Here is a 21829-nt window from a genome sequence, read left to right as displayed (position 1 = left end):
TGATCCCTCACAAGTTTCATAAAATACACATGACATCTAACAAAAATAGAATCAATTTTTTTGGCCTCATACTCGATGCCCTTTTTGTAAAATATTTTGGCCTCGATGCCCTTTTTGTAAAAATATTTTGGCCTTGGTGCCCTTAAAAATATGAGGTACTCAAGGCCAAACTGGCCTTGCCCTAAAAATGACGAAATTTAAGGCCTGAAATAATCAAACAATTAGTCTGAATGTCATCTCCGTATTGCTGGAATTGACCATGTAAATCTACATCAAGGGCAGGACAGGACAGGACCTTAACCTTTGTGAAACATCCCCCCCAGACCCCCAAGTTTTAACCTATTCGCTATATATAGCGTATACACATTTCATTCACTCTCTTATTCTTAAGGCAATCCATTCTTTGTAATATTTTAATTTGTATGAAAGCAGAAAAACAAGAGAAACAGAAAAGCAAGAATTTAAAATAAATTGGACCAATTATATTAGAGTGTTATTTGAAAAATGAAATCACTAAATCCAAGTAAACCTTAAATTGGCAATTTAGTAAGTTGTGTGCCAATATACAGTGTATAATTGATTTTTTTTCCTTCTCCTATGAGCCTCCTGTGGGGCATACATTTCTGAAAAATTGTCACTTTAATCACTTGTGTTTTGAAACAAATTTGGGAAGTTGTCCGCACTACATGTATGTCACACTGAGATTACTGATGCCCATACGTGTTATTCATTCAGTGCTTACAATTTTAAACAATTCATGGCTACCTTCTTTGTGTCTTACTATCATTCAAACTTTCACATGTCTGCTTCTCAGATTTTTCTTCTTTCATTTAGGACAGTTGTCTTTTTGCCTGCAATCCTGCATACATACTGTACATGTACATTTGTGAGGATGCTTAAATTATTTGTAGTAAATTTTTAAAAATTTATATATCAGTCTTGAGATTTGTTAGATTTTAATTGATTTCATTTTCAATTGTGTTTTTCCCTTAGACTGCTGAAGAAATAGAAAGCTTGACAGTTGATGAACATTTGGGAGATATTGATAGAGCAGTCTTCTTACTGAGGTAAGTATTTATGTGCAATTTATCTTCTTTAAATTATTTCAATTGGACATTAGTATTTCTTTGACAAAACTGCAGATCTTCAGAAGATGCAATACAGGTATTTTTTGAAATATTTTTATTCATTCATTTATTTATTTATTATTATTATTATTTATTTATTTATTTATTTATTAATTTGTGTATTTTTAAATATATATATATATATTTTTTTTTTTTTGGGGGGGGGGGGGGTTGTAAGTTTGTTTTGTTTCGTTTTATACACTTTTTTCCCCAAAAAATTGCTGTTTCCTCTTTTTTTTTTTTTTTTTTTTTTTTGGGGGGGGGGGGGTTCAATTTTTGAAGTGTTCACATTATCAACATCAACATGGGTAGGAGTGATCTGCGTATTAAATGTTTACAAGGTACATTATACCTGTAAATATGAATACAAGTTTTGCTTGTTATTTTGCTAATGAAAAGTTGCAATTATTTTCTCAGTACCCACTCACTTAATGGGAGAGAGAAATATTAAATGGGAAAGGGGGGGGGGGGGGGGGGGGGGGGGGTTTCTTTGCATCACGTTATGTTGTTGTAATTACAAACACCAAGTCCAGACTCAATCAAATACACTTTCCTCAAGGCAAGATCGGTCATGACAAGTAGCATACAAGAAAGGTCAGAGGAATCATGATGTTGATCAAACTTTGTGACTTCACCTCTCAATCTTCTTAATAAGGGAGTTTACAGATAGCACATGGTACAAATGACCCCAAATATCCACAGATCTTTTACACATGGAGAAGTTCCACTTTAAGCATTTTAGAATAATACCTTTTGTTTGACCTCTTGAAAAGAATGCTTCCACCTGCGTATCATAGAATGTACCGTTGGTGCATAAATGAATTATGTTACATAACTTTCATGAGCGCATATCCAGTATTCGTCTCTTGTGGGTTTTACCATTTTGGTACAAATGACCTTTATCTGCCCATGCGCAGATTGTATCTGTAAACTCCCTTATACAATGCAAATACATGCCTACAATGTACGTGTAGGCTATGTGCATAGTCATGAACTTTTCAACTCTTGTAATATTCAATTTTCACATGAAATCATATTGTCTGTTGATAGTGTGAACAGAGTACAACCTGTGTATTAAAAATTGTGTTCTGAATTAATGCCCTTTTTGACCTGAGTATCCTATGTTATGACTGAAGAGGATAGCATGTCTTCTTGGAAAACTTGATGAAGAATATGGTTAGACAGATTGATGACTGACTGATGAACAAGAGACATCATAATTGGATACTGGAATGGTGCTTAAAAGGTCAACATTATGTATCTTGTACAGTTGTATACTGTTGACTACTGGTAGTGTCCATATGAAAGCCCTTTATTTTACACAGTATAAATGAAGAGTACGGACGATAATTTCGTACAAATCTCCGTCTTCCATTGTCTGAAAATCGTTCGTACGGCGTTCGTACGGCGTTCGTAGCAGTTCGTAAAGGCATTTGTGACCGAGGCTTTACAAAGACTCTTTTAGAAAAACTTGCCGACAAAGCAATCTGGCAAACTTTTACCAGGACTTCTTTTTCAGGCCTCCACTTTCAGTATGCAACTTTGTGAACACTTGAATATAAAAATTAAAAAGTCTAAAAATGTTTTGCTTGAAAAAAGGTCTTTATGAGATGGACTTTCAATCTAAACAATGTTTCAAGTTTCAAGTTTTATTTCAATTCAAATCCATAAAAAACACATAAGATACAGTTTATATACAATATAGAGAACAGAGAACACACACAAAATGGAAATATGTCTACAAATATACCGGAATAATACAAAGTTAATCAGCAATAGAAATAAATTGGGGAAACTGCAAATAAAACCCTAAGGTTCTGTCGAGGCAGTCCCTGTTATTAAATGTGTAAATCAAACTCAAAGTTGACGCACATGTGAGAAGAATGTAAAGTCACTATAGTGTGTACCATGTTGCAGCCTCTTGTGTATCAGTAAACTTGCATGTATAGATTTCTTATTTCTTTTGTCCAAGAAATGAAAGGATGATATGTTTGAAGGGTAGCCAGTATACCACAAGTTCTATTTTTAGTGACCAAAATAGAAAGTCTTAAAGTGAGTCGGTATTGGTAACATTGCCTCAGGTTCTTAATAAATATGCTGCAATCATAATTTTAAACCTTTAGGTCAGTCAGGAATCCCATGACTTTTACAAGTCAATCTTCTGTCTGATTATCGAGATATTTATGATTGGAAATCAGAATTAAATTTTTCGTTTTCGTAACGGTTTTTATAACACTACAGTCTACTGAGGGGAAATGGGTATGGTAAAACGGGTCACTCAAAGATTTTTACTTTTTTGAGTCACATCATGATCATTTTAAAGCCATTTTGTTTTAGGGCTTCAATATTACACCATATCACAAACACTGATAACATGTACATGTAGAGCCATGCATCTCAGATTTAACATTGTTAAACGATGCCTTTAAATCTGGGGGATTTACTTTTTGTAGTTGGTCATCGCAAAACACTCACAATGTCATTATGTTGATCATCCCACTAGATATCAACAAGTGGTAGGCATTTCTGTGATTGAGAATTGGACCTCTCTTTGAGGTTGCACCATATGCAAAGATACATACATGCTTACAAACAACCCCTCTGCCTCTTTAGCATGCACATTTTTGTTGGTTATAAACAATCTTTGTAATCAATAAGACCATTGACCCTTTGGGACCAACACCTTATGGTGAGTGGTATTGATCTCTCCAACTGTCAGCTCATGTTTCAAGGGCGAGTTCTTTCAAGTGAGACAATCAATTTGCATAATCGTCCTACGGTCGACCTGTGGACAAAAAGATGGAAAAGAGAAGAAAAGGTGCTAATACAAAAGCCTGGCACACTTGTTTGATTGTGCAGGCTACATGTGCGCATTGAAGTAAAATTGACTAAAATGTCATGTCAATTTGAATCATATTAAAGGCACTACACAAAATGATGTAAAGCTATATTTGTGCATAAAAAACCCTTTATCCAAAGTAGTGTCAAAACCATTTGATAACTTAGATGAAATGACTTGTCAACGTGTCCATTGGAATATTTTGCGTTCGTTTAGTCACAGTTGTTTTCTCTTGTTATTTCAATATTGAACTGTCATCTCAATGTCTTTCCTGTATGTTCATGTTCAATGAACATCTCTGTTTAGACAAGAGGCCTTGAAATGAACTAGGGTAAATCTTGTCCAGAAAAACTGCCACGGATTTGCGACCGTCATATCTGAGGCGTTTGAGAGTTTTACCATTCAGAATACTTTTATCATACCATTACATGTACATGAAGCAAAACCCTGTGTGTTATAAACTGACCCCTACCAAACATTGGTATAAAGTCCTTTTATTTAGTCTATGAATAACTTTGGAACAACTCTTCATTGTGCCATTAAAACCAGGGGGTAAGAAGTGAGCTCCATAACCTGTATAATTATCTTGTTTTTGTAAACTGGCTGAATAGTAGCTGCTCCATCTGAAACGCATACTCTTTTCTAAAAGCTTCATTAACATGTACAACATGTATTTGAAAACATTGTTAAAACGCTACTTTATAAAGTACAAGCAATGAATGATTCAGATGAATGCTAAATGTGGATTGGGGTTCAATCAGAACTGAAGAAAACGACTTGTAAAGCTGCGTGATGTTTGGTTTAACGGTAAGGATTTAGCATTGAGATTGCAAGCTTATCCACACTGAACAAGCTTGTAGGGAGCTGGTGCGGGGCTTTCTCCTACTTCGTTGGAGCGTCAAACCCGCCTTTGAAATGACAGCTCCATTGAGAATAGGTCTTCTTATTGTTCACACTGGCTCCAATAATCAATACCATCCCATTTCACCTGTAGGCATATAAGATGACACAATGGTACTTGACTCTATTGGGGTTCTTCTGAGTGTATCAGATATCAGATACATGTAATACCTAACCCTGTATATTAAAGTGTGTCAACCTCACACAAATACCTGATATGAGCCTACAATGTAAATAATATGGCCCATTAAAAAAAAAAAATGAGATGGATATTTGGCCCCATGCTTTAACTTTATATTTGAATCAAAATGTCAATCTTTTTGTTTTAAATATTTTTATCACACTGTATTAATGTGTATAATACATCTTGCAAACATTATACACAATTTTCATGTAATGTGACATGTATCATTTGAGGGAGGGGGAAATGTCCTCTTGTTTTAAATGTTTTTTATCACATTTTGCTAACTTCATACACATTTTTCATGTAATGTAATGTGACATGTGGGGGAGGGGGTGGTTCTTTGGCAGGTCATTTTGGAGGTTTTAGGGGCATTACTACAAGATATGTATGTTTTATATATGAATCGGATCAGCTGGTAACAGACCTTAGTACGTGTTTATGTCCGCCATTTCAAGTTCAAATTTTACAAATGATAATGTTACAAATTTATTACCATGTTAATGGCTATAATCTCTGATCAAATTACAGCTCTGGGCAAGAAGTTCAGCGGATAAGTGTCATTCAGAATCTACCCAACCTACTAAGGGACAACAATGTCGATGCTATGCGCAGAGTAGTGCCCAAAGTCAGGGTAAGTTACAATGTTTGTTTACTTACAAGTATTGGGGGTGGGGCATGGACAATGTTGTCAATTTGGAGTTTGTCCGATCAGTGCATGAAGTAAATAAAGGAAATGCAATTTCACATCAAGCTCAAACATAACATTATGATAACTCACCCCCCCCCCCCTCTGAAATCCCAGTTAAAAAAACATTCTCTTACATGTATCTAGATATGGATAAAAAACAAAGAAAAACCTTTCATGAATGCAAATATATTTGGTGTGAATATTTGTGTACTAGCTCTTAATTAATCTTCAAGGTGCAGAGTACACACAAAAGTGTGCACAATCCAAACTTTTGGAATTAAAGAACATTTATGCACTATACATGTAGATGAAGTTGATGAATAGTGTTTACATGAATTACCTGTACATGTATAGCAATGTGAGCTTTGGTATTTAGTGTTTGTGAAGAATGTGAGGAATGTTAAGTCCGATTACATGGTCAAGCAGGAAACAAATTTTGCTGAAGGCCCGCTATTAAACCGTTATAAAATACCTGCACCCATTAAAACTTCCGGAGCTGCACCTCTGCATACTACATATTCTAGGTATATGGAAGTATATGGAAACTTATTTGAGAGGTACTATGTCCATGTTTGTGCTAACGTCCTTATCAGAGACAACCAATGTTGAAAAGCAAATATTGGCATGCCATAGAGATATGAGAGATATGGTAAGTGTCAAGTGAATGTGATAACAGTTATGATTGTGCCTGTACGGGTAGTTCAATGTCTGTAGATAGATTTACAGTTAGTGACAAGACTTTGATTGAAGTGAAGCAGTCATGTTTTGAAATGATGGATATGAATTCTTGATCGAAGCCATGTGAAATCAAAAGCTTTTGTAAACAGTTGAAGGCTCAGACAGTCGATATTGTAAAACCTGCATTCACATCTATACTGAGTTAACAAGTTAGACATCCATTTATATGATTTAGATCTTGATGGTACATGTACAGTATGTCAGCATTATCTCAGCATTATGAGTAGGATATACAGTTTATAGTGTAGTGTAAATCCACATTGACTTTTACACTTTGCCTTTTTCAATTGAGCCTGGTGCTGATCAGATGCAAAAACTGAAATAACTCGCAATGACCACAAGTTTGACACATTAAACAAATTAAGCATTAGGCCACTGACTGCTACTGTTTAAAAAATGGTTTCCTTCAGCAGACCTCTTGAGTGCTTGGTACTATGGTAGAACCAAGCAGTAACCAGTGACAGAATAGAGAAGGACAGAGAAGGACTGAGAACGACATGGTTCTTAAATTGAAGCATTCCTCATGTCTGAGCCATGAAATATTTACAAAAGCTGTTGATTTCACATGGCCTAATCTAATATGAATACTAGAGTGAAAAAAAGTTATCCTTGAACTTGAAGTTATTTTGTTGTTGTTGTTGTTTGTTACATTTGCAATGCATCTAGTAAGCTTTTTTTTTCCTTTAATCAAATTTATGTATCCGTTATCCGAATATCCGGTCTACATGTATGTTTAATTTCCCCTGAATGGTTTACCTTTCCCTAGGATGTACTTCATTTAGCCAACCAAGACTTGCAGGAGGCAGCGGCAGCAGCCTTTGTGAAGATAGCGGAGGAACAATCAGTGCCACACCTCACCTATGCACAGACATTCCTACAGACCATCCTGCAGAATGCCGATAATAGAGACCCAGGTCCGTTGATAGCACTTGGCCTTATGCTCAGTCACACCTTTGCGTTTGTTGCTGGGTATTGCTGCGCTATGAGGAGTATATCACTACACAGCAATACCCGGCAAATTTAAAGAAAGCAGTCACACTATTGCATATCTAGCTCGTAGGTACAGTTGTAGCTCGTATGCTGCTCGTACAAAGACTTGAGTACCTAGTGAGCACGATTCATTGCGCTTTATTGGGTATGACTGCCTACAGTGTATGTCTGCATTTGGGCAATATGCAGCAATACGCAAGCCAAATACGCAAATGTGACCGAGGCATTACAGCATCTGCTGAAAGTTAGAAGGGCATTGACTCAACGTTACAATTCATGTTTTGATAGAACCCGTCTGGTTCTCAGCAGATATTTGATGGGAGTCAAATGAAGTTAAATGTTATCTTCAGAAATTTTCAAGCAAAGCTATCAAAATAATAAAATTCTGAAATACAATGTGTTTTGAAAAAGAAAAAAAAACTTACTAAAAACTATGTTCTGGTAAAACAGAAAATGTTTCGTGTTCTGTTGTTATCAAGGTAACCCTCAATTCTTTTGCTTGGCATTATCAAATTCCCATACACTTTGTGTAGTTTTGTTTGACTTGTCAACTTTTTTTTTCATGTTCACAAGAACCCAATATATGTACTACAGTGCATTTCTATAGACTTTGTTTACTGCAAAAGCTTAAAATGTTATGGTTAACATGCATGGAGTTTGATGTATTAGGTATAGTGTAGATACAGAAAGTAAAGTAACAGATTTAAAGGATGAGATCGAGTAATGACCATGTTTAACACCAGCTCCAAGGAGAGTCACATGGATTTTGTCACAGATATGTATTATAAACGATGATTCATTCATGATGTGATTATTGATTGCTGGTCTGAATAGATGTCTTTTATCTTCCCGAGACCCTATACTGTATAAGCTTGTTGCTGTGTACTGAATTACACAACAGATCAATACTAACATTGTCTACATACTCCTATAACCAACCGAATGTCTGAGGGTGGCTTCTATTTGCATAGTACACCTGTAATATCATGCAAACCCTATTGATTCTTTAATTCATGTTGAATAAAACATAAAATACGGTCTGCATCATTTTTGGGGATAGAGAAATAAAAAGCATCCCACCCCCAATTTTTCTAATTTATTTTAAACCTTAACCTTGATATCCCTATTTACTACATTTTAGGGTGACAGCAATTTCACTGTTTTCCTCCTTCTTTATGAAAATAATGACTGGATATTTTCTTTAAAAAAAAATTGTGTAGATATCTCAGATGCCTGGTTAGACGTTTTACTCAAAGTCATCGCACATCTTCCAAAAGATGTCCTCAAGAAAGATGTAAGTACATCTTATTTCATGTCTACTAACTCCCTAAAATTCCATTTTCTTATTGCAAGAAGTTGCTTTGCATTTATCTTTATCATGCATCAAATTAAAATTGCAATGTTACCTCTTGCTTGGACCAAAGTATAGATGGGCCTTATTGTTACAAACTTGTAATGTTATCAAGTTGTATAGTAGTTGTTAGTTAGTGATATGTTGTTAGTTAGTTAGTTTGTTAGTTACCTTGTAACCCTATCAGGACCTTAGACCTCAGACCTCAGACTTATCTTCTTCTTCTTCTTTTTTTTTGGGGGGGGGGATATTCTGTGTCCCATGTCTGTATGCATGTGGAGAATGTGTTGACGACAACTATCTAGAAACCATATCACACTATATCATTGTCTGCATTGATTCCTTACAATTTCATGCAACACATGGCTTCCAAAAATGTCACCTTGTCTTGATCAACATGTTTATTTGCAAAATTCACCACTGTACTTCTTGTCCAAAATGTCAATGCAAACAAGAATTTGTAGGTCTTGTGAATGAGTTGTGTAGGTGTATTGTTAGAAGTGATATCTTTTTTTCCTTATTTTCATTGCAATTGTAATTTGATTCTTAAACAGCAATGAAATGAAACACCTGTGAAGTTGGATTTAAAAATAGAAGAGAAATGCGGAAATGGGGGTAGACCGCTACATGCAATGTAGTGGGCTTATATGTGTATAAAATTGTGCTAATGTATTTGTTTATTTAGATATTCCAACAGTTTTAAAGGAGATCAATTTATAGGTGTAGAGCAAGATAAATATTGGTAATCTTTGGAAAGCGTCAAATATGACATTTGACAACAAATATGGGCTCTTTTTTGGAATCAAGCATGACCGAAATACCAATGTAATCAACAGGTATTTATTTACATTTCAATCACAATGCAGAGCACTTTCTGAATTCACGACCTCTTTGATTTTCTGTTTTGGTCCATATATTATTCAATCTAAATAAACAAATGTCACAGCCGTAGTGCTTACTACAATAGTGGAGCGACTGTGCATTGAATTACGAGTTGGTTCAGAGATTTTTATGAATTAAGTGGTACATTCCTCCGCGCTCTGGAACAAAGCCATTCTAAACCACAATAACAGCTGATGCCTAGATTTTGACATTTAAAAGTGCTGGCTTTTCACACGCAGTACTTTTTTTGGTTCTGTTTTTGTTCTTTTGACAATAGTTAAATATTTAAAAAAAACTGGGGTGTGAGGGGTGGGGGATTGCAGCAATGTGTAAAAAGGTATGATTTCTTTCATACTGTACCTAATGTACAGGTGTAGGTCAATTTAAAGTTATCATCATTTATTTTAGTTTTAAATGTAAAGGTCTAGAAAGAATTCAAGACCTACATGTAAATGTACTTTATTAGTATACTTGATACCTGTGAGCTTATAAAAATGTCTATTTGTTGTTAATGAAGAAGTAATTCCATGATGAAAATATATATCAAAGGCGGGAACTTTGATTTATAAATGGAATTCTCATTACCATTTCTGATGTCTCAATCTTTCTAGATCTTACCCGTTGCACTATCCAAGGGCCAGTTGGCCCAGTCTGTTCAGTCTCGTCTGGCTAGCTGTAGACTGCTGGGAAAGATTGCCACACGTTTTGACACCTTCATGTAAGTCTTTTACCTGCTTCATTTCAATGAGTTTGTATCTATTGTATGGAAGAAATAACACCGATTGCATTGTACCACGGTGTGAGTCTGTTTACTCTGGTGGCTGTCGGGAGCTACCAGTCGGCGTAGAAGTCAAGGTGGACTGAGAAATGAATTTTATCGGCGGTGTGAAAGATGGAATGCGAAATAGCAACATCAGGAAATTAATTTCACACAGAGCTCTAGATACAGTGATATCCACAAATGCCATCAATTTAAAGTTTGTGAGCAAATAATTTTTTACATCATCCTAAGGCTCTTAGATCAATTGCCATTTTCAATTGCACTATCCAGAAAAGGTGGAAAATATTCTGATTGTTGTCAAAATAGCAGATCGATTTATGCTATTGAGAGAGAGAGAGAGAGAGAGAGAAAAATTTCATCTTGTGTATTTTCCTACCATCAAGGGGATGGGGGAATGATATTCAGCCTGTACATTTTGTGCATTATCGCTATAGCTGTCTTAAAGCATTACTCTATTTTTTTAATGTCATATAACCAAATATATTTTTAGTCTAGGTTTATGTGTTATTTTGCTGCATACACTACACATGTATGACATTTTATCTGGGTTGAAATTGAAAAAGTTAGTTGTCTGAGATTTGTATTATTACGATATCATTGTATGATCTGTACTCTCTTTATCAAGTGTGCACAATAACTTCCCCTACTTCCCTATCACGTCTTTTTCTTTGAAGAACGTTTCTTTGTACGAGTTTCCCTCTTGTGTGAACAGGATGAAAGTCTATTCCTCTATGAGGTGTCTGTAGGCCTCACATACCAGACATTGTTACATTAAAGGTAATACAAAGTTTTGGTATGGGGTCATGAATTCGGTTCAAATTAAAATATTGGAAGCATATGCGTTCCTACAATATTCATTGATCGTTGTCGCGGTTGAAATCGAGTCTGAAGTTATGAAATTATAAATAATAAACTCTTTATGTTGTATAGCTCCCTCTCAAGGTCAATATAATAATTTAGCTTTGAAACAATGTTTCTTGACTAAAATCGACCGATTAGCTATTCCCGTTTGGAAATTATATATCACAACTACATAGTCTGAGATTTTCATGGTCGCAGCTACCATTGTACGGCCATAGGCGCTATTTGAAATTTATCAAAATTTACCGGGAGCACCGGTAAATTTTTATATTCAATTTTTCTCGAAAACAGAAGTGTTTTAGGGGCTAATTTTTGTAGTGCTTATAATACATCCAAAGAGGCTTCCAAACATATGAAAATTGTAAAAATTCACTATCCACCCAATTTTCAAAATTTCCCAAAACTTTGTATTACCTTTAAGGCTAGTATGAATAGAGCTCTCTTTCCACAGATCGTGACCATGCTAAAGTTCAAGCCATGCAGCTGTTGATACCTTATACCGTGGAATATCAAACAAACTTTCGAATCTCCAGATAAACCTGATCACCTGCGTGATATAGTACATGTAGCAAGTGAAGGGGAATGAGATGACTGTTTGCTTGTTCGGAGTAAAATGTACTTTTTCACTGAAGTTTGATTTGTTAAAACCAAATGTGTAGCTTTGTTGAAAATGAAGTGTTATACTGAAGAACATTGAAAGTTTATTAAAGTGATTCAGAAGTTTATGAAAAATTTGAGTCATCGATACATACCCAAAAACTATTCATGCCCCGAATGCACTAACGTTTACATACTGTATATCTTTCCCTACCCTAGCTATAAATTCATGTTCAATTGTTCATAGTTCACATTAATGTGTCATCCCATTCCCTATAACCTTTAGAGTTTGTATCTAATAAAAATAAATGTTTGAGTCAAACTAATAAATACACTTAATACATATTGACTTTAGATCAACTTGAAAATGTATTGCTGTTGATTGCCCCTATATTGAGTGTATTGCATTGATGTACATCAATATTGACTTTACATGTATGTGCAATTATGGAAATTGCAGGATATATTGGCTGTTTGTGCTGTGCAATGTAGATTGTATGTTTTGGTGCTTATTGGTCATTACATATAAAACTCATGTATAGGTAGGCGCATTTGGTAGTTGTTGTCATTTTGCATGACGTTTATTTAACGTTGCTGTTGAAATCTCTACATTTATTTGAAAATTGCTATTTAATTTTTCAGATTTCAAATCAGGAAGTTAGGAGGCAGACAAAATATCAACACCTTTTGAATGCCATTACAATCAAGGTCCTGCTAGCATATTATTGTACTGCTCACAATAGCATACATGAATATGGTTTAATACATCCGAGTTTTTACATCAGGAGAACTCAATATTTGTGTGACTATTTAAAGTACTGTTGCCTTTATGGTACTTGTTCTTGGTATTACTGTATTACCCTCCGGGAAGTTGATTGAAATTATTCACAACTTACTCATTATGTCTGTGCAGGTTTTTGTTGCCTAGACATGTCATAAACTCTTTACAAAGAAACCCATGCTTTGCAGTGCAATGAAATTAAATACAACTATGTTTATTGTATTTGTCCTAATTGTTCCATATACTATTGACACTGTTTTCTGAAGAATGGTAATCTGTTGGGTATATAGATAAGATCAGTTTAAACAAGTTTGATCTTTGTAACTCATTCTTATTGCTTTGATAAGATACTAGAAGGTTATAATGAAATTGACTGGTGTACATAATACTACTGATACAGCAAAGCAAAACATTACTGTTAAACTAGAAACTCTCTCAAGTTGATAACAACAGCCATTTTTGTGTTAAGAAGCTTCTGTGAATTGCAAATATTCAATATTACAATTTCATCAGTTTAACCATATGTGCCAATAGACCTATCATGAAATTTTGCAAGAGTTGCATGCATACAAAGCTTTGTGATTTGACAGTCAGTTGTAAACAAAATACTTTCATATTTGGTATTCAGTATTAATTAACAGAGTTTAAAGCATGTTTCCTTTCAAAAAATCCCAATTGAGGGAAGGTTGATCTCAAGGGATCTTGTATATCCTCATTAGAGGTGCTAGCAGGCTTTTAATGAGTTGTTATGCTTGGGGATGATGTTGCCTTCATAAAACATCTTCATTACTCATAACAATGCTGTCACAACACATACTCTACCATGGGAGTCTGTAGTGCTGAGAGTGAAGGGATGATGGGGAGGGGGGCAAGAAAGGGGGAAGGAAGGAAGAAAGGATGGACATAAAACTAAAAGAAAGCGAGAAAGAAAGGAATGAAAATGAAACTGTTGATAGAATGGGAAGAGTACTAGTTTCTATTACTATTTCCATTACTCGGGCTAAAGCTGGAGTAAGAATAGTGTACAGGTAGTGACTAAACATTACATATATGTATATTAGGTGCTACTTACATGTACATGTAGATGTCAATGACTCACTGTCTGAATTTTTGTTATCATAGTACATGGATATATACAGGATTGACAAATACGAGGTAAAGCACAAAAGGGAAATATATTATAATTTAGAAAGAGAAACTAAATTGCAATTCAGTGAAGAATGCAGGCAAAGGAAAGCAAAATATGATAGAGAGAAAGAGAGAGAGAGAGCGAGAGAGAGAGAGAGAGATTTTAGCTAGGATAAATACTAGACATAAGGAATGGAAATCAACAAAAAAATGTGAAGGAAACTTGATAGATTCATGCGCATGCCCTTTGGTATGGAGCCAGCGATTGAGTGAGATTTCCCCTTAGACCATCTTACCTTCCTTTCAAAAGTGGGTCAGAGTACACTAGGAATGTAGTTTTATAGGGTACATGGTACATGAATGTATCAGACCCGTGTGAGAGATTTATGTGCCAGTGTATTCACCACCACCATGCTTGACAAATAGTTACATTTATGTAAACAGTACAGTATTTGTTCCTTCTATTTTGTATTTATTTGTATGAGATTGAGATGTACAGAGATGATTTACTCTCTCTCCGTTGTTGTGATAATACTTGAATACCATATATTTCAAATCTGACAAAATGATAATAATGTTTTGACAGTATGAGTGTCTGTAAAATGATTGATTAATGAGAGAATAAAAGAAAGTGAAGTTTAGAGGGTTGAGAGCACTTGTAGTTTGACCTGTAGAGGCTGTAGGTCTATGCATGGGGCTATTATGGTCGATGGAAATGGGGGAAAGGAAAGGAAATATTCCTTCCTGGTTTCATGTTTCAAGGCCAAAGTTGTTTGCATTTAAGCCATATATATAGGCCTGTAGTATATATTTGTGCGCCCTTACTAGTATGATTTTCCTGGAAGAAAATTGTATTATTCCCATATTTCTAACAAAAGAGTGAGAAGTGAATTACTAATGGAAGGAGAATATAAATGAAGAGAATTAGACCTTACAAGCAGCCCCTGATGAAAGATTGGGAGAGGAAGGGATTAAAAAACAAAACCTGACTTGGTATTCATAGGTGTAAGGTCAAGTTTGCTCATATGTTTCCATGAGGGCAATATTGTTTGCAAGACATATTTGTGCTCCCATGAAAGAAGGAAATGCAAGACATTGAGTTCTGTTTAAGAAATCAATTTTGTATGAGGATCAAGTAAATAAAATTCACTTCATACTTGCTCCAAACCCAACCTTAAATATGAACTTGGTATGAAGAAGCCAAGTAGCAACCAGTCACCGTCTCGTATGGTGCGACCTTTCTCACTGCTGCGATGAATTAATTGACTCATTTATCAAGAATGGCTTGAGTGATAGAGACTTCCCAGCATGACCCTTGCCTGACTGACTGGCCCCTGACTGGCCAGGCTGGGGCTAGGGGAGAGGTTCTGTCTGGCTTCTGTTCTGTTTTAAAGAGGCTGATCAATCATGTTTCATACTTTGGAATTTTCATATCTTGATTGATTGATTTTGAAATTACAGGAGGTTCCATAGCAGTAATTGAATTGAAATTCACTCCTATCATTTCATGGAATAAAATTTTAACATACATGTATATGAATCTATCAAAGGAAATTGTACACCTATCAATGTTCCATGTAGTAACAATTACATGATGATAATTGTTTACAATATACATGGCAGCATTATATCGAAGCCCATGACAGTTGGATGGGGATAGCCTCACCCTTTCATTTTTATCAACAACTAAATTGTAAATTTCTATGTGCATGTATAAGTAAATGACTAATACACAGAGGTATAAATGTAATTAAACTGAAATGAGGTTAAGAACTATTATTGAAACTTTTTATCTTTGAGTCATGGGTCACAAGCTTGTGGTTTACATTTGCAGTATTTATAAATTATTTTATTTTTCCATTTTTTAACAATCTTTCAGGATCAAGAAGGAAATTTTACCTTTGGTGACATCTCTGTGTCAGGATGTGGATTATGAAGTCAGAGCCTGCATGTGTAAACAGCTAGATCGTGTGGCCAGAGGATTGGGGTAAGTTCACATCAGGTTATGATATTGCTATCCTTTAAACATGTGTGAACAGCTTGATAGTGTGTCCAGAGGACTTGGGGTAAGTTCACATCAGGTTATGATATCGCTATCCTTTATACATGTGTGAACAGCTTGATAGTGTGGCCAGAGGACTTTGGGAAAGTTTACATCGAGGTACAGTATGATATTGCTATCCTAAATGTATGTAAACAGCTAAATCATTTAGCTGGAAGACTAAGTTCATATCAGGATATGACATCAATATCATTACATGTGTCAACAGGTAGATAAAATGACCGTAAGACAGGGACATCGGGTATGACTATGATTTCCTTACATTTGTAGATGGCTCGTCAGTGTGGTTCGTAGATGGGGGAAAGTTCACGCCAGGGTATGATGTCGCCATTCCCTGCAGCTACACGTAGATAGGCCTTGCATCATTTCATATGTAGAATGATGTAAAATGTAAAATGATAATATCTCATATTTGTTGAAAGATTTTAGACTTTGGTAACTTTGTTTGCTTGAATTTTATTGGCAGAATTTAGAATATGCTTGCAGCCTGAAATATGAAGGAAAAAAAGTATCTAAATTAAGTTTGAATAAGAATATCTGCTTTTGTAAAACCTTTTTGGAGAAAAGCTACAACTTTGCATTTGCGTAAGAACACATAGAAATAGATTACAAGTAAAACATGTATACTTCCATTTTTCTTGAGCTCAATTGATTGTCTGCATAGTACTTCTTGATAAACTACTGATATGGCATTAACATTTTATTCTTAACTTTCATCTTGCAGCCTGGAGCCTACAAGAAGTGCAATACTACCCGAGCTGGTTGAGCTGGGCAAGGATGAGGAGAGCTGCGTCAGACTAGCGGCGTTAGAAACCATAGTTAGCTTACTCAGTCTTCTAGACGATGGTAAGTCACATTGTCTTTGTATTGTCTCCTTAGAGCCTTAAAGGCGTTAATTCATATACTTTTACGCAGAGTTAATGCCCTACTGGCTCTCTAGGGACGATATTTCCTTTGTTTGTTGGGTGACGTGGTTCTCTTTTCTTTACCTTTTCACATGTGGGTAGACAGTAGACATGTTCATAGTCTCATAAATCATAACAGAAGTGCAAAAAGAGATTTGTTATTAGAGCAGCATTTTGTGTGACATCTTTCTTTTCTTTTCTTTTCTGAAAGCACATGAATTTTCATGCCTGAAAGCAGGGTTGGACAAAAAAAGCAGCAACAACAAAATATCACTAAGCCGTTTTTCATTACTGATGTCGTATAATGAAATTTGAAAGAAAAGAACATCAGCGATTTTTAATTGATTTCTTGGATTAAATTGATTTAAATTGGTGAATAATTTTTGCATTTTTAAACAAGAAATATGACTTATTTTGGCGTAAAGGAATGTGTGAGTGATGGAATGACTGATAGTTGACTTTGCCTAACAGAAGTTTGAATTGAACTGCATTTTGATTGCACAAACTAATAGTTTTTTTGAAGAAAAAAAGAAACAAACAATGAATTCATTAAATGACATGTCTGCCAGTCAGATGAATTAGACAAAGATTGAAGAAGAAAGATTTGCCATTTTCATCTTTCTTTAACTTTCTTTAGCTTTGTTTATTTTACTATTATATGGTACAGATGTAATCTGTGGCCCTTAATATCTACTCTTATCATAGGAGCTTATCATAGAAGCATAAAGTCAAGGCCATTTTGTACAATAATGTTTACAATGACATACCTATTGCAAATGTTGAATAGATTTTACCTTGAATGTGATGATTTAATCATCAAACTGCCATAATCTCTATTTGTTTGTGAAAAGGGTATATGACCAAATGCATACGTTAGAGTGGAGCTTATTGATTGAGACATTAGGAATTAGAAACGATATGCTGTCAACTGGTTGTATTAAAAGTGTCTAAATTCAGTTGTTTAACAGAATATTAATCATGATGTCCGTAGCATTCGATAATAGTAGCTCACCTAACCTATCTTTTTCAAATAACTCTCTCCTTCTGCATGGCTCACAGTGAATTTCATACCACCAGGTACTGATTCTCCCATTTTGTTTCCTAACACTGTTTGATATGAATCATTTAGTTTGACGTATGCACATACTATATATGAGTTCTGTCCCCCCCCCCCCCAAAAAAAAAGGCAGTAAGTGCTATTAAAGATAAACTTGAGTTCTGGTAATGCGATTGCATTGTGAAAGAAAAGGTGTGGAATGGATCAGAAAAGTTGATCATATAGCATGTAAGTAATGGTGTGTAATGCAAGGTTCTGGAGTCATCAAAATCATCATAAATGTGGCAGAGTCTTGGTAAAGTAACAATCACTTACACAGAAAGATGTATATGGGAGAACACACATGGTGTCGGGGCTAGTACTACCCTGATTTCCTTATCTTTCTATGCTCATTACTCAGCCAGTATACATTTTCTTCCAAAATTGTTTGGCACATGACATTTATTTGTAATCTTGAACATTCAGTGTAAGTTTCGTTAGATTCTGTGAGAATTCATTTTCTTTTTTTTCCAGAACTCAAGTTTATCTTTAAGTACATGTACATGCACCATCATCAAGACAACCATGACACATCCATGCTTCATTGATATTACACTCAGTCATCACAATAATATGTAAACCAGCTCCATCAATACGTGACCTTTCTTCGCACAATGGGTCAGCCACCTTCTACCTAAGAAAACATTGCAATGAGCAATGTAAGATGAATGTCATAGATAGGATCTGTTTCCCCGCAGAAGCAACATGATAGTGATACATCCTGTATGTATCTTTTGACTCACCGTTTAATGAGTCGATGAAACATGGACATTAACCGTTGAAGCTCTTGTGTAATGAACATTTGCTTTTGTCAATGTACATAATCATAACTCATTAAAATGAAGACATATCATCCAATATACATGAAACTATGTTACCACATTGTTATCATAATCATTACATACCATTCTAATGGATAATGGCATGATGCAAAGTTTTGAGCCAAGACACTTATCACTCAGTTTTGTTTTGACAAATTGATTGTCGCTTTGCCCTGTATTTACTTTACTTATTAATTTTGTTTGTAGGATTGATGTGAATTGTTTTCTTTTTCAATGTCAAGATTTTATTCGTGATTGCTTCATTTTGTGGTAATTCATATGTCATTGTTTTACATTTTGATACTCATTTGTTTTTTATTGGTTTTGATTTGTTAGGGTTTGTTTTTATTTTCTTCATCATGAGGTCAATAAGAACACTTTTTATCATCAATGTTTGATATGGACATAAGTGTGTGCTCTTTTACTTTTATTATGTGTTTTTTGGGGGTCCATGTTTGTGTGTCCATGTTTGTGTGTCCAATGGTTTTTCTTGTATGTACTTGTAGTACGATGCTCAAATTATTTAACTTCACACTCAATGTGCATGTTAAATGCATAACAAATCATAAAAAGCATAAATGAACATCACCCTGTTATCATATTAGTAATGCCTTATGTCAAAAAGAAATATAAACACTAAGAGAGACAATTAAGGTAAACAATATTACAATATAGCAAGTAGAGTTCAGATAATAAAAATGAACAATGGCAAGAATAAAATAAACTGAAATATAGCTTTAGAAAAGAACGGATTCGATAGGATAACTGTAAACAGATGAGAAGCAGTGACAAAATTCATGACATTCTTGTTGGTTAGAGACACATGGTCTTCGTCACAGAACTTGGTCTTGTAAATTGAACCCTGGAGGGGAATATAACCATGTCTAATTGGGAGTAATGAGATGATGATGTCCTAGTCATAATATACAATTGGCTCGTTAAGATACAGGGTCTCTCTTAAGTTTATTGACACAAAGGTAGACGCATTGATTTGAAAACTTCTCTTTCCGAATTTCACCCATGTTCTAAGGGAAACTGAAAACTGCACTTTAAGATTTGTTCATTAATAATTTCTTGTCTAAAATATATAAATATGTGTTTCTTAAAAGCTGTTCAAATTGGTTATATAAGTCTGTGTCAATTTCAGTTATATTTTTAAAAACTTGTGTGCATCAATCAGGTTTTATTTCTTGTAATTCTTTTGGTTTACACAATTTGGTGTCAGTTTTGTGTATGTTTGTTTTGTATTGTGACATTTTGCTTTTAAAGTTATTGTTTATTTGCTGTTGGGTATTTTGGTGTTGTTTTTTTTTCTTCTTTTTAGTTATTTTATTTTGATATTGCTTTGAAATAATTTGATTGTCAAAATTAATTTATTGACCTTTTATTTTTTCATTTTAGTTTTGGTGCCTTAATCATGAGTGAGAAATTTGTTTATTATGTTATCATCAGCTCACTATGAATTCAATTTTTGTTTTAAATTTTTTAATCAACATCTTTCATGTCAGACATTATTTTTGAAAATATAAAAAAACAAGAAATGATCATGGACATTTCATGTTTGTTCCATGGAAAGCGGTAACATTTGAACCGTATGTGGAAAAGTCATAGCTTCCCAGACTCTGTTGAATTGCTATGCTTGAGCCTTCAATAGTTGAAACATACAATGTACATGTACATGGTGTACATGTATAAAATAATAACGTTCCCAGCGGGTCGTCCTGAGGTGTCCCAGACAACATCATTTTCAATGAGGCATTCTTCTCTGCTTTCCAAGTCACACTCCTTTACTGTTCAACAAATTATTTACACTGGCTTGGTTGACACAGCATCATAGTAGTCTGGCAGATTTAATTGTCTGCTACTGCTGCTGTGTTTGTTCATGTCCCCGAAACGCAAACATGCTTTCAATTGTGAACGCACTCCAGTATTGTACGTTAAGCCTCTTGTTAGTCTGATGCTGGTATCCAAAGCTTGCTAGAGGTGTCAACTTTGTAATAAAAACCACTCCATGCATGGTCAAATTTGTAGTGAGAAATTTGGCAAGAAGTAGCCCGGCAAGAAAGTAATCTTAGATTAAATCCTCTGTGTTCAAAATTTCTTCCATTAATTTTATTTTGATGAATTTTGAAGAATAAGGAGGATGGAAGTTATAAAATATTATAGCAGTATTATTTTTGAGGCATTCAACTCTCAAGATATTGATTGGTCTGAAAATGCATAAATCACATACCTTAAACTCTTGATACATTTCATTGCATCTATATTTATTGGATTTATATACAAATTTGGGTCTGTCAGACAAGTAGCTCTCATTGTTGTTCTTTAATTCCAACCAGGAGCTAAAAGATATGATAACCCCCCCCCCCCCCCACCTAGAATAGATAATGTTTCAAATCCTTAAAATTATTTGACCACAGAGTAACTGATGCTCTATTTCAAGGTTTAAAATGAATGTGTCTTGAAGTACGGGGTTTAAAATGCCTGTGTAGTGCGAATTGGGGTGATTTGCAAACACTGTACCCTTGATTGTATTCACTTTCACCAGCAGCAACCATATTACTTCACAGTCATGCAAGGATGCCATGGAGTTGCTAAGCATTCAAAGCAAACATTTGACAAGGGTAGTGTTTGACATCATTGTTCCCAATCGGTTGTTAAGAAGGAGAAATCTCAATGCTCTCGTGAAGGGAATGGGGTATTATAGGCGTAATGTCTAGCTGGCACAAAGCAGTGCTTGTGATTGATCTTTCTTAAAGGTCTAGTCCCACCGTACGGATGAATACAATAAATATATGTAAGATTGAAGATGGTTTTTGCACTTAAAACTTTTTGATGCAAAAGTGAAAGTAGTTCTATTATCTTTTTTTTCTTATAAACTACTTGCGAAAGATTCAGCACAAAATAAAAAATATATTCTTTTTTTGTTGTTGCTTAGTGCATCTTCAGTGGTAAGGGATACAAGCTAATGCCCTTTGCGGGCAATTTATGCAGTCATTTTATGCATCTTATTCCCTCAAAATGTTATAGTTGATTAATTGTCAAGGAGAAGTATAATTTAAAAGTGTAATTTACATATACCATGGGAGAACTTCTAT

The 21829-nt window shown here is 34.8% G+C and overlaps 1 protein-coding gene across 7 annotated transcripts in view; it reads left to right on the top strand.

The window, feature by feature from the left end:
* The window catches only part of LOC576590 (serine/threonine-protein phosphatase 4 regulatory subunit 4), a 51315-nt gene that overhangs the window by 2488 nt on the left and 26998 nt on the right, over positions 1–21829 (top strand). For 6 of the 7 annotated variants that reach the window (XM_011684458.2, XM_011684457.2, XM_011684461.2 and 3 more), the window contains exons 2-9: positions 994–1067; positions 5579–5681; positions 7243–7390; positions 8687–8760; positions 10311–10417; positions 15727–15834; positions 16634–16755; positions 17874–17891. In XM_011684458.2, the coding sequence (XP_011682760.2) occupies positions 994–1067; positions 5579–5681; positions 7243–7390; positions 8687–8760; positions 10311–10417; positions 15727–15834; positions 16634–16755; positions 17874–17891 (754 nt within the window). The remainder of the gene's footprint in view (positions 1–993; positions 1068–5578; positions 5682–7242; positions 7391–8686; positions 8761–10310; positions 10418–15726; positions 15835–16633; positions 16756–17873; positions 17892–21829) is intronic. The other variant, XM_011684456.2, reaches the window with a different exon arrangement.

This window comes from Strongylocentrotus purpuratus, unplaced genomic scaffold (genome assembly GCF_000002235.5).
Source record: "Strongylocentrotus purpuratus isolate Spur 01 unplaced genomic scaffold, Spur_5.0 spur5_scaffold_5, whole genome shotgun sequence".
Classification (NCBI taxonomy): domain Eukaryota; kingdom Metazoa; phylum Echinodermata; class Echinoidea; order Camarodonta; family Strongylocentrotidae; genus Strongylocentrotus; species Strongylocentrotus purpuratus.
This window is presented reverse-complemented; position numbering and strand designations above follow the sequence as displayed.